Source organism: Garra rufa, chromosome 3 (assembly GCF_049309525.1).
Source record: "Garra rufa chromosome 3, GarRuf1.0, whole genome shotgun sequence".
Taxonomy (NCBI): domain Eukaryota; kingdom Metazoa; phylum Chordata; class Actinopteri; order Cypriniformes; family Cyprinidae; genus Garra; species Garra rufa.
The window spans coordinates 34,628,278-34,641,450 of NC_133363.1; the positions used below are offsets into that span (position 1 = coordinate 34,628,278).

Below are 13,173 nucleotides of genomic sequence, written 5' to 3' on the forward strand. Positions count from 1 at the left end.
GACACAGAATAGTGGAGCCAAGCGTATTTCATGAGCTAAATATTGCTTTTTAAGAGAAATTACTTTTAATTTTTAAATACTAATATATTTTTAAAATAATATTTTGTAAATTCAACCATAAAAAATGGAAGAGGGGTCATTAGAGGTAAAACATGGAAAAAAAAATACACAGGTGGAAAACACTGAAACTTCTGAGGACCCAGAGGCAGCAAGTGCCCAAGTTGAGGAGGAAGAAACTGATGAAACCGAACCTCCTAATATCTCAGAAGGTGATGAGGATGATGTGGTCAAGCAGGATTCACAGCTCTCAATGGATGTCCTGAAAGAAGATGTGTCTATTGCTGAAACAAAAGAACCACAGATAGATGAAACTGAGTTTGGCCAACATATGATAACAGAAGAAGAGGATTGGATAGAACCTGAGACCTTGGAGGACACTGAGGGTCCTGAAATAGAACATTTGATTGACGATCTTCTATCACGTGAGGACACTGAAGATGAAGAGGAAAAGGAGGAGGACAGACTTCCAGCTCCTGACCCAGGAAATGAGAGGACCAGCCCCCCTAATGAATCAACAGTGCCTGGAGAAGGAGATGAGCTCAACATCAACAATGAGGAACATATGGACCTGCTACATGAACTAGAGGCTGAGAGTGAAAAGCTCAGCAAGCTAAATCTTCAGCTGCAGACCAAAATCGCAGAATACCTCAGCAAGAAGACAGATGATAAACGTCCCAGACTGGAAGAAGATATCTCAAATCAAGAGCAGTACCAAAATTACATTGATCTCATAGAGGAGCTGAAAGTGCAGCATCACAGTTCTTCAGAGTTTCACCAACAGCGGACTGAGGAGCTCCGCCAGCAGAGCTTAGAGAAACTGAAGCAGGTAGAGCAAGAGCTGAGATCCTTAGCTGCACTGAAATATGAAGCTGCCATGACAGCACTGAGTGGTAAGGTGGGCAAACAGGCAGCACTGGCAGAGGTAGAGCAGCTACAGGCAGACGAACTCAAGCAGGAAGACAAGCTGGCATCTGTGTGTCTCAACAATATCAAGCTTAAGAACAAAATATGTCAGCTGGAGACGGAACTTAAATCCAAACGGGAGCTCGCTGATGGCTTGCTGCTGATGGACTTTGAGCAGCTCAAAACAGAAAACCAGACATTTAAAGACAAGCTGAAGGAGCGCAGTGAGGAGCTACTTAGGCTGAAAAGAAAGGTTGCCTGCTCTGTGCAGGTAAATGTAATTTTTTTTTTTTATTAATGAATTAATTTGTATTTACAGTTAAAGTCAAAAGTTTACATACACCTTGCAGAATCTGCAAATTGTTAATTATTTTACCAAAATAAAAAGAATCATACAAAATGCATGTTTTTTTATTTTTATTTAAAATTGACCTGAATGAGATATCTCACATAAAAGACGTTTACATATAGTCCACAAGATAAAATAATGGTTGAATTTATAAAAATGACCCTGTTCAAAAGCATACACGTGATTCTTAATACTGTGCTGTTACCTGAATGATCCACAGTTGTTTTTGTAGTGATAGTTGGTTACGGGTCCTGTGTTTGTCCTGAACAGTTAAACTGTCCGCTGTTCTTTAGAAAAATCCTTCAGGTCCCACAGATTCTTTGGTTTCTCAGCATTTTTCCAACAATGTTTTTTTAGAGCCATCTTTTTACACTAAGGACAACTGAGGGACTCATGTGCAACTATTACAGAAGGTCCTCTCACTGTTTCTTGTTCCTTCATGTTGAAGCGTGTAAAATGTGTTTTGTTATTGTGAGATATGGCATTGTACATGCTCTTTGTTGATAATAAAGCATTATAAAAAAATATCACAGAAGGTTCAAACGCTCACTGATGCTTCAGAAGGAAAAACGATGCATTAAGAGACCGGGGTGTAAATTTTTCTTATTTTGCCTAAATATTATATTCTGTTCATTTTTTAGAAGCTACAGAAGATACTTACATTGTCCCCAGAAGACAAAATAAGTTAAATTTACCCTAATCTTCAGTTTCAAAAAGTTTTCACCCCAGCTTAATTCATTGTGTTTCCTTTTGTAATGGTTGCATAGAGTCCCTCAGTTGTCCTCAGTGTGAAAAGATGGATCTCAAAATCATACAGTCATTGTTAGAAAGGGTTCAAATACACAAAATTGCTGAAAAAACAAATAATTTGTGGGACCTGAAGGATATTTCTGAAGAACAGCAGGCAGTTTAACTGTTCAGGACAAACAATGGACTCTATCACTAAAAAAAAAAAAAAACACAACTGTGGATCATTCAGGTAACAACACAGTATTAAGAATCAAGGGGATGTAAACTTTCGAATGGGGTCATTTTTATAAATTTAACTATTATTTTCTCTTGTGGACTATATGTAAACATCTTTTATGTGTAATCTCATTCAGGTCAGTACTGAATAAAAAATAGCATGTATTTTGTATGATCCCTCTTATTTTGGTAAAATAATTAACATTTTGCAGATTCTGCAAGGTGTATGTAAACTTTTGACTTAGCTTATATAATGACCTTACATAACAAGTTTACTATTACCCATAAAATGCATTGTATGTAGCAACCTATATTGTTTTAAAAATTTAAATTTCACGCATTTTTTTGTCTCACAACTTCAGGGCATTTCCCATGTGAAAGAGAAGCTGCATTTCATGCAGATTGAGAATAAGGTCAAACACACTCAACTGGCAAAGGCTGATGCATTGGTGGCTCTTAAACGTGAAGTGCTAACACGTACCCGACAAGCTCGTGACGGCCTGCGTGCCGACAACCTTAATCTGCAGCAGCGCTGTGGCCTGCTGGGGAACACCCCACTGCTGCAGGACTATGAGGAGAAGGTAGACGCCTCTGAATGCCGACAGCAGAGACTAGAGATGTTGAAGAGACGTCACGCTGAGCTCATGCTGAAGTGTGCTGGAGTCAAGCAGAAGATCGAGCAGAGCAAACCAGAGGGCCCGTGACAACACAGGTGCACGTTTACCTTCAGCAATTCTGTTAAATATCTATATTGTATCTCGACAAAGCATATCCTATGTGCAAAGCATTAAAAATATTTACAAAAGTGAAATATTTGGCGAGAATCTTAGTTATTTTCTTTTTTTAAGGTTAGCACGTAATAAACAAAGAACACAAGTTTTAATTTATTCACATGACTTATGTAATTTTGTTAGACTAACTACTTTAAGGATGCCTTTGTATTATTTATTGAATTTTTTAATTATTAATGAAATGGGGGGTATAGAAATTAATACTTTTATTTAGCAAGAACACTTTAAATTGATCAAAATAGATGATGATAAAAACATTTATAATGCAACAAAAGATTTTTATTTCAGATAAATGCTGTTCTTCTGAACTTTCTATTTATCAAAGAAACCCGAAAACATTACACTGAGCTGTTTTCAAGATAATAATAAATGTTTTTGGAGCAGCAAATTATAATATTAGAATTATTTCTGAAGGATCATGTGAATGGAGTAATGATGCTAAACATTTTAATATATTCAAATAGAAAACAGTTATGTAAAATAGTAGTAAAATGTATAATATTAAAATGAATAAATAATTGGTTAAAAAAATGCAGGCTTGGTGAGCAGAAGAGACTTCTTTAAAAACATTTAAAATCTTACTGTTTAAAAACGTTTGACTGGTAGTGTATATTTATACATTTTTAAATATAAATTTAAATGCTTTACAGAGGTGCATTAACAGCATCCAAACATTTGTTGAGGAAAAAAAAATTACTTTAGATTTTGATTGGCCCATTGATTAAACTTGTCTTGATAAGTAGAGCAAAAACATTTTAAGGGTTTCTTTAGTATGCCAGCATGTTCATATTTAGAAAAAAAGACCATGAAATTATGATTCAAAATATTCATATAATGTGGTAAAATACCACATATGGCACTAAAACTGCCTGAAGTTAATGATTAAGGTGCTGTGTAGCAATAATGCCGCTGTCAGTAAAACCTTTTCAGATCCATCTTTTCACACTGAGGACAACTGAGAGATTCATATGCAACTATTACAGAAGGTTCAAATGCTCACTGATGCTTTAGAAGGAAACATGATGCATTAAGAGTTGAGCGTTAAAAACATTTGAAGAAAGACAAAAAAGTTTTCTGTCAGTCAAACCGTTTTGATTTATTTGATCTTGTTTTGGATAAGCTCTGCTGTGTTGTTGACTGCTGATGTGATTTTACAACAAAATTCATCATAAGGGGTTTGTGATCTGTTTTATTGGAATTAAAAACAACATACAAGACAACTGTTGTTAAACAAAAACAATTCCTTCAGCCTACATATATAAAAATAGACTAAATCATGAATCATTTCTGTAATCCTGGTAAGAATCGGGTGATTGTTGTCCGTTTACATGTGTAAAACTGCAGTAAAATTAACATTACAGTTAAAGGCAAAACAATTCTTTTAGCATTTAAAGCAGAATCTTAAAAAAATACTAAACTCAAACAGAAAACATTATGCATAATTATCATCATAATAATGAAAAGATTGACAGAGCATTACAGGAAGAGCTAATACTTGACTTGAGAATCAAACAAAGCATGCTGATTATCGGCACAGCAGCATCACTAAAAATCACGATCATCGACTGCTTTCATGACATTCCTCACCCAGCTGAGCTTAGGATCCGCACATAAACGAAGACCCTTCTTTGTGACAAAACTGTTCAAAGGAAAAGATCACAGTTACTCCACGCAGAAATCTAACACAGTACAATGGATTCCATCCAACTGTCTTGACAAATTATGATTATGATGACAAATGTAAACCCACATGACTCCAGGTTTGAGGCAGTCCATTCTTGTCTCCATGTAGGAATCAAGTTTATGGACAGAGATTTTTCTCCCATAGAATTTAAAACAGCATTCAGATGGTGTATTTACTCCTGTGTTGAAAAATGAATAGATTTTTTTTACTAGTATTTTAACATCAAACACACAAATGTTACCAGATAAACAAATTGCTCTTTTTTTGACATATGTCAATTCACACCACTAAACAAATAAATAATGAAGCTTTAGGTTGCCTGTTACATCAGACCGAAGGTATGTGTGTGCTAAAAGTCCAATAAAAAGAAGACAACAGCTGCAGATTCTTCTTATTAAGATAATGTAATTCAATAATTTATCATAGATTGTAACATTTAAACTCTTAAGCTTTGCCAGATTGTCCATTTTAGACAAATTTTGTTTGATATTGATTACGACTCAGAATAAAATAGCCTAGGTTAAGTAAACACAGATAAAGGTTTGTTTCTATATGTTTATTCACATTATTGAAATAATAAAGCTGAGTTTGTATTACAGTAATACAGTGACTTACCGTTGCCCATTACAGCAGACTGGAGGAATGTGATCACCAGCAGACCAACAAAAACATAATACTGATGCATAGGTGCAGATTCTTCTTCTCGAGATAAAGCTGATATGAACTTAATAATGTCCTACAAACTTTACAATGGACTTTAAAGCCACCGTGAATTGGCTGGATAAACAGTTTTTTATTTTAGATTGAAACATTGAAACAGATCGAAGGTCAGGGCAGGACATATCGAGGAGTCAAAAACAAACAAAGTAGCCAATAGCATTTTGTTTACATGATCTCGCCCATTTAATATGGCCCTCTGTGTGCTATTTAGTCTCACTGTGTGCGCTTCCTTGGTTCAAGTGACACTAACATTTATTTGCCCGAGTGGATCCTCTATATATTGTGCACTTACCATATAGGAAATAGTAATTGAGTGAAAAGCTTTAGCGTTTTATAATAAGTGGGCGGGACACTTCAGATTCTAGAGAGCATTTGATTGGACAGAAATTCTAATGAGCAGCAGAAGTGTGGAATTGCAAGTTCCAAATCCATATGTATCCACCTTTTTCTTCCCTAAGAGTGGGCGCAGCTATTTTTCAAATTTAATAGGTCTGGCTTATGGTCTCATCCGTGTTCAACAATTTTTAGCTGTACTCGATTTGCTGCTTGATATTGCAAATTAGTGTGTCTTACCATATTATTTTAATGTATTATCTTACTTATGATCACACTAGCAAACTGTTTTACCATTTAGTTATTTCCCTATAGCGCATAATAAACTGGAAGTCAGCTGGAAGTTGAAGAAAAAGGTGGATAGAAGGTTTGCACTTACATCACGGTTTGGTCAGTTACCCAGATGCACGGCCATATTGGAGATAGGCTACTCAGATGTAAACAACAGCATGGATTGCACATTTAATGTACTAATGAATACCTTGTTCTGCTAATTTATGCTGTCTAAACTATATATAAAATGTGTAAGCTATTAAATCATATAGAGAAGGATTTAGTTAGCAGGAAAGGGCACAATATTTTGTTAGTAGGTTAATAAGCGGTAAAGATACGTGAAGGCAGTATTAATTAAGATATTAGCCTAATATTTCACTTACCTGATTGGAAATGATAAAAACAAACACACGTCAAGATTCTTGCCCTGGAAATCCTAGTTCAGTTGGACCAACCACAAACGCCTTTTGTTCCTCAGTTTTTTTGCACTCTTTTCCTTGGTTTGTTATAACTTTTGGCAGTCTATAGTATGACTAATGTTTTTCCCGGTCTAACTCAAAACATGACAATAATTGGCCACTTTCAGCAGCAATAAACGGCTAAACATGCGAGTTTCGATCAGTTTAGTGACATTGTTTTTGTTCAGTGCCGCCAAAATGGCTGATTAATGACGCATCGTGAAAACACTCTATTTTAAATGTGAATGATGCCATGTTTCAGGAAAAAAGATTAAGGGTTAAAACTTAATATGCTCTATTATTTCATACAGTAAAGCTGGCCTCGTCTATAATTTGCATCGTAATGCACTACTCACCTTATTCTTCAAAGCAGAAGTAAGCGGGGGAGACCTCCGGTTCATTAGAGCAGTCATTCCCAAAGGCGGGGTCTTGCGGGACCCACAAGTGGGTCGCGGGAAATATTGTATGGGTCGCCAAGTCGAGCACTATTTTTCAGTGCGCTATATACTCTTGATTAAAATTTATATGTGTAGTTCACCTATTAGCCGCACGAGGGAGCTCGTTGTTTTCTTCTTCTGCTTTCTTTTTTTTGTTGTTGTTCTTTAGCTGCGCTCTGCATCGCCTGTTTCATACTCCGTCTGCAGTGCGTATGCGTTGCGTATTTTTTTCCGCACCCATGTTAACGGATTAGAGCGTTCACACTGCACGCGGTTGCAGGCCAGCAGTGCGTCCCAGAAGCAGTGCGTTTGCAGCAGAGCAGCGATCATTTCGGCAGAGTCTATTTTTTGCTGTGCTGCAAGCGCTGCATGTGCTGAATTAAAGTGACAGCGCATTGTTCGCTGTAAAAATGAACATGGATTGACACGAAAATGTCCCATAAATGCATATAAATGAAGTCCACTTTTTCACAGTCAACACGTGGCTTTTTGGCTAGGTTTAAAATAAGGAAAAGTGCAGTTTTAAAGAAACAGGCAACATAATACGTGCACTTGTCCAGGCAGAAAAGTTCTTTAAAGCATTGTTTTTTAGATTTAAGATTTAATGCGAAAGAAAAGCATGAGAGCCGACTGTTTCTGTCTGTGGTAAGTTTTAATTAAAATATTTTTTGATAGCCCAATTTCAATTAGAAAAGGAAGCTATAGCCTCCCTATGTTGTGTTTAAATGTGTTGCAACTTGCTTGAGCAACTTAATATACAAATCTAGAAGTCAAGTGCATTGAATAATATGTTGTTTTTTATTGAGTTTAAACGTGAAAATGTCTGTTACTGTATTAGTGTACTGTGATAAAAGAGGATCACAATGCTGAAAAAGCACTTGTGGATTTGAAATCAAAATAACGGATAAATATTGTGTTTGTGGTAAACAGCATTTTCTGCAAATCTGCATTTTACTTAAATAAAAAAAATGTGCTTTGTCAAATATCTGTATCTCTTTTAAATAGTTAAGTGGAAGCATGACCTTAAAGGGGTCCTATTATGCTTTCTCATTTTTTGAACTTTAGCCAGTGTGTGGTGTGTATGTTTGGGCATAAAAACATCTACAAAGTTACAAATCTCAAAGTCCACTCCAAACGGAGATATTTAGTTTTTAAAAAATCCCTTTTCAAGAACTACAACGAATGACTCGTTTGGACTACAGCGTTTGTTTTCCGGATGCAATGATGTCACAACGCGGTATCCCGCCTACAGAAATTCAATTGGTTGGCGGGTGGGGGATTCGCCTAACTTTACCCATGTAATATGGACAGACGCTTTTGGGATGCTACAGCGAGCCGTAGGTCACCTCGTTTAAACGCAGCTTTAACTAAAGGTTCGCGAACTGCTCCGGTAGCCGCGCTGAAGCAGCACCATTCACGTGTGTTGTACAGAGGGTCCAAACACACGCAGATCCACGGCTGATGTAAACACGAACATTGACTAACTTAGTGATCATCCGTGGACACGTCGGCGCCGCGCCGTAGACATGTGCAGTATGTGGTAAGAGATTTATTTATCATACAGTGTAGATAGCTTCACTAGCCTTATGGTTTCAGGCATGCAAATAATTAAATACATTAGCACAATAATGATAATATCACGTATCCCCGATCTCGTATGCTGGCGATAGGACCAACAATAGCGTATTATTTACTCACCCTTTATGCATCCTAGGTGTATATGACTTCCTTCTTTCAGACGAATACAATCGGCGTTATATTAAATCAATTCTGGTACTCGTAGAACAGCATAGACTGAAAATAAGTGATCCATAATAAAAAAAAAATGCATCACATGGCTCCCGGGCGGTCGGTAAAAGCCTCCTTTAGCGATCAGATGTGTTTGTGTAAAAAAAAAAAAAAAAAAAAAATTATATATACATATATATATATAATAGAATATAATCTAGTTTGCTGCTTTGGGAAGGGGCGCAGCAGGGTGGAACGCTGTCTATGCTGTTTGCCAATCACAACGCAGTGGGACTTCTGACCAATCACAATACTTTTGACTTTTCGGAAGGCGGAACCCGGAACTAATCGAGCCGTTTGTGCCAGCCTGGGGAGAAAGCTATTGTAATAATGTAAATTATGTGAAAAATAATGCGTTTTTCGAACAACTAAGCATGTGAGCATGTTCAAGTACACCTCAAAAACAAATTAAAGACTTTGTAAAGGAGCATAATAGGACCCCTTTAAAAATGGTCACACATATTTTGTTAATGCATAAATTCTCTTCGTGATATATGAACTATATGGGCTTAATGTTTATTGGGTCACAAGGATTTATCGACTTTAAAATGTGGGTCCCCAGAAAAAAAGTTTGGGAAACACTGCATTAGAGAAATACTGAGAAGAATAACGAGCAGTAAAACTGTTTGCCAGTATGTTCAAAAAGTAAGATAACGCCCACTATTAAAAAAATAAGCTTATAAAAATAAGCTTGTTACAAAGACGTTTTTTTTTTTTTATATTGCAGTCATTACGATCACAAGCTGTTCTAATAATGCGTTAAAGATAGCAGTCCATCTGTTTATGTATGTGCTTTATCTCTGCAATTGGTTATCTGTTAAATTTGATTAATCTACAGATTGTACCTTAACAAAGCATATATGTGAAGCATTATAGAAGAGGTATTTGGTTTTCAAATGAAAAAATATTAAGAAATAATACACCGAATTCGTTGTCTCAAATAGAAACTAAAGCTTTATATCAAAGGTCTTTTCTTATTATGTTGATCACTGTGCCAGCAGATGGCGATATTTGTTAAGTCAAGTCAACTGGTCCACCAATTCTGTCTATTCTAATGTATTATATTATTCTAATTTCAGATATTTGAATTATAGAGGGTAGTGCTCAACAAACAACTGATGTGTAGTTTAAGCCTGTGACTTTTGTAGTGTCAGAGTGGAAATGCATGCTGTATTTTCCAAGGTGTTGCTGCAAGGTCACGGTGGAACATGTAAAGAATTTTTACAATACCAACTACTGTCTGCTTCCACTACTAGAAAGGTGTTTTCCATTTAACATTATAGGTGATGCTGGTTTTGCTAATTAGACACAATCTATTTTAAAAACAATGAGCAAGATATGGCCTCCCACAGGAAATGCAGCTGAAGGTGGTATGGGTCATGGGCATAAGCGGCCGACCACAAATTTCAGCGCTCCGCTAACAGCTCTGAGGTGTTATAATCTAGTGACATGTTTGTATGTAGGTGAGAAATAGTGCTATTAAAAGACAACACCTCAAATACATTCTTCATTGGAGACTAAAGTTTGTTAAGCCACAACTGATCTTTTAAAAATGTCAAATACGATGTTAACAATTCGTAGGCTTGTCTAGTTTGTCTTATTTGAGGCCCTTTCATGTTTTAATAATCAGGTATAACTGGTCATGATTCCTTGTCCTTTTCGGACAAGGTTCACTTAGTTCTCTTCCTTTTAGAAATCCTTTATTAATACTTTATGTGAAAAAAATTAAGGTCTGCTATCTCTAAAAAAAAACTATAGTTGATTCATGCTAATAGGTGATCTTTCTTAAAAACGACACCTCGTATTCTTGACTGGTTGCATGTAGAAGGAACATATTTTAGTTGTGTTTTTAAGACTGAGGTGGCTTATGGAAAGCCATGCGTAAATGGTAATAGATTTGTTGATGAAAAGATTCCAGGCAGCTAAATGAGCAACAATGCATTCATTTTCCAATCCTAATTACTGGAATGGCAGACCAAAGATTTTCTTCTTGTTCAACAGCACTGCAGTATTTTTACAGTACTTTTATATTCTTTATTCACACCACACTTATTGTCTGTGCCGTGTTGCCTCTGCTGTACTGAATACTATCCTCACTCATTTAAAGGACCTTGTTAAATGATTTGTTCTTGAGTGCAATTAATATATTTTATGAACACAGACAATAACGTCAATAATTAGTGATACTTGAATTGATAACATGAACATATGCATACATTAATAATAAATGACATTGACACGTTTTTTCATATATTATTAAATATTCAGTAAATATTAAACTTATTAAATATTAATAATACTAAATATGTATTATAGTAAATATTAAACTGTATTATTAAAAATTAAATTGTTTACAGTTGCCTTAACAGAACCTGAAGTTAATTTGGTTCTGTCACCATTTACAGTTGAAGTCAAAAGTTTACATACACCTTGCAGAATCTGCAAAATGTAAATTTTACCAAAATAAGAGGGATCATACAAAATGCATGTTTATTTAGTACTGACCTGAATAAGATATTTCACATAAAATATATATAGTCCACAAGAGAAAATAATAGCTGAATTTATAAAAATGACCCTATTCAAAAGTTTTCATACCTGAATAATCCACGGCTGTGTTTTGTTTGTTTGTTTTTGTTTAGTTCATGAGTCTCTTGTTTGTCCTAAACAGATAAACTGCCTGCGGTTTATCAGAAAAATCCTTCAGATCCCACAGATTCTTTGGTTTTTCAGCATTTTTGTGTATTTTTACTTATTCCTACAATGGCTGTATGATTTTGAGATCTTTTCACACTGAGGACAACTGAGAGACTCATATGCAACTATTAGAGAAGGATCAAACGCTCACTGATGCTTTAGAAGGAAACACGATGCATTAAGAGACGGGGGGGTGAAAACTTTTGAACAGATTGAAGATATGTACATTTTTCTTATTTTGCCTAAATATCCTATTTTTTCCATTTAGTACTGCCCTTCAAATCTACAAAAGATGCTTAGGTTTCCCAAAAGACAAAAAAGTTCAATTTACCCTGATCTTCAAATTCAAAATGCATTGTGTATATAAACTTTTGACCTCAACTGTAAATTACCTTTTGTCTGTCAGTCAAACCATTTTGATTTATTTGATCTTGTTTTGAATAAGCTCTGCTGTGCCGTTGACTGCTGATGTGATTTTACAACAATATACAAAACATAAGGGTTTTGTGTTCTTTTTTATTAGAATTAAAAACAGCATACAAAAAAACTGTTGTTAACAAGAATAAACAAAAGCATTTTTTTATTCAGCCTACATATATAAAAATAGACTAAATCATAAATCATTTCTGTAATCCTGGTAAGAATCGGGTGATTGTTGTCCGTTTACATGTGTAAAACTGCAGTAAAATTAACATTACAGTTAAAGGCAAAACAATTCTTTTAGCATTTAAAGCAGAATGTTAAAGAAATACTAAACTCAAACAGAAAACATTATGCATAATTGTCATCATAATAATAAAAAGATTGACAGAGCATTACAGGAAGAGCTAATACTTGACTTGAGAAACAAACAAAGCCGTTCCTTTGAGCATGCTGATCATCGCCACAGCAGCATCACTAAAAATCACGATCATCGACTGCTTTCACGGCATTCCTCACCCAGCCGAGCTTAGGATCCGCACATAAACGAAAACCCTTCTTTGTGACAAAACTGTTCAAAGGAAAAAGATCAGTTACTCCACACAGAAATCTAACACCGTACAATATATTTCCATTCAACAGTCTGAACAAATTATGATTATGATGACAAATGAAAACTCACATGACTCCAGGTTTGAGGCAGTCCATTCTTGTCTCCATGTAGGAATCAATTTTAACAATGGGGATTTTTCTCCCATAGTAATTAAAACAGCATTCAGATGGTGTATTTGCATCTGTGTTGAAAAATGAAGAGATTTTTACTAGTATTTTAACATCAAACACAAATGTTACCAGATAAACAAATTGCTCTTTTTTGGACATATGTCAATTCACACCACTAAACAAATAAATAATGAAGCTTTAGGGTGACTTACTGTTGCCCATTGCACCAGACTGGAGGAACGCAACCGCCAGAAAGCCAATAAAAAGACAAAGACAATACCGACGCATAGTTGCAGATTCAGATTCTTCTTCTCGAGATAAAGCTGTTATCAACTGGATAATGTCCTACAAGCTTTAGCATGGGTTTTAAAGGTAGAAGGGGAGGGGGCGAGTGTGGTTTGGGTAAGGGGGCAGGTTATAGGTGAGAAATGTTCCACTGTGATCAAAACTGAAAAAAAGTGCTCTTACAGGAAACAGTTTTGTGGTTATTTCATGTAGCAAAACTGCACCTCATATATGACTCATCATCTTAGTCTACAGTGCCATTATTCTCAATGTGAACACTAATGAA

The 13,173-nt window shown here is 35.6% G+C and overlaps 3 protein-coding genes across 3 annotated transcripts; 1 reads left to right on the forward strand and 2 right to left on the reverse strand.

Moving 5' to 3' along the window:
• The first annotated feature begins 119 nt into the window (after positions 1-119).
• Positions 120-3,049, forward strand: cfap184 (cilia and flagella associated protein 184). The gene is made up of 2 exons (XM_073837003.1): positions 120-1,234; positions 2,641-3,049. Exons 1-2 carry the CDS (start codon positions 125-127, stop codon positions 2,980-2,982), a joined length of 1,452 nt encoding a protein of 483 aa, XP_073693104.1. The 5' UTR covers positions 120-124; the 3' UTR covers positions 2,983-3,049.
• A 1,189-nt stretch (positions 3,050-4,238) lies between these two features.
• Positions 4,239-5,574, reverse strand: LOC141331103 (C-C motif chemokine 13-like). The gene is made up of 3 exons (XM_073835992.1): positions 5,369-5,574; positions 4,820-4,931; positions 4,239-4,708 (listed from the first exon to the last, which is right to left on the reverse strand). The coding sequence occupies exons 1-3, from the start codon at positions 5,436-5,438 to the stop codon at positions 4,615-4,617; spliced, it is 276 nt and encodes a 91-aa protein (XP_073692093.1). The 5' UTR covers positions 5,439-5,574; the 3' UTR covers positions 4,239-4,614.
• Positions 5,575-11,955: 6,381 nt separating this feature from the next.
• Positions 11,956-12,973, reverse strand: LOC141331102 (C-C motif chemokine 3-like). The gene is made up of 3 exons (XM_073835991.1): positions 12,815-12,973; positions 12,562-12,673; positions 11,956-12,450 (listed from the first exon to the last, which is right to left on the reverse strand). Exons 1-3 carry the CDS (start codon positions 12,888-12,890, stop codon positions 12,357-12,359), a joined length of 282 nt encoding a protein of 93 aa, XP_073692092.1. The 5' UTR covers positions 12,891-12,973; the 3' UTR covers positions 11,956-12,356.
• Between the last annotated feature and the right edge of the window lie 200 nt (positions 12,974-13,173).

What these genes read in the sequence shown, in the direction of transcription:
- cfap184 (XM_073837003.1), top strand. Translation starts at nt 125, where the DNA reads ATGGAAGAGGGGTCATTAGAGGTAAAACATGGAAAAAAAAATACACAG. An exon ending in AGGTTGCCTGCTCTGTGCAG is followed by an intron (nt 1,235 to 2,640) that starts GTAAATGTAATT and finishes TCACAACTTCAG; the next exon opens with GGCATTTCCCATGTGAAAGA.
- LOC141331103 (XM_073835992.1), bottom strand. Translation starts at nt 5,438, where the DNA reads ATGCATCAGTATTATGTTTTTGTTGGTCTGCTGGTGATCACATTCCTC. An exon ending in GTCTGCTGTAATGGGCAACG is followed by an intron (nt 4,932 to 5,368) that starts GTAAGTCACTGT and finishes TTTTCAACACAG; the next exon opens with GAGTAAATACACCATCTGAA. An exon ending in TGCCTCAAACCTGGAGTCAT is followed by an intron (nt 4,709 to 4,819) that starts GTGGGTTTACAT and finishes TCCTTTGAACAG; the next exon opens with TTTTGTCACAAAGAAGGGTC.
- LOC141331102 (XM_073835991.1), bottom strand. Translation starts at nt 12,890, where the DNA reads ATGCGTCGGTATTGTCTTTGTCTTTTTATTGGCTTTCTGGCGGTTGCG. An exon ending in GTCTGGTGCAATGGGCAACA is followed by an intron (nt 12,674 to 12,814) that starts GTAAGTCACCCT and finishes TTTTCAACACAG; the next exon opens with ATGCAAATACACCATCTGAA. An exon ending in TGCCTCAAACCTGGAGTCAT is followed by an intron (nt 12,451 to 12,561) that starts GTGAGTTTTCAT and finishes TCCTTTGAACAG; the next exon opens with TTTTGTCACAAAGAAGGGTT.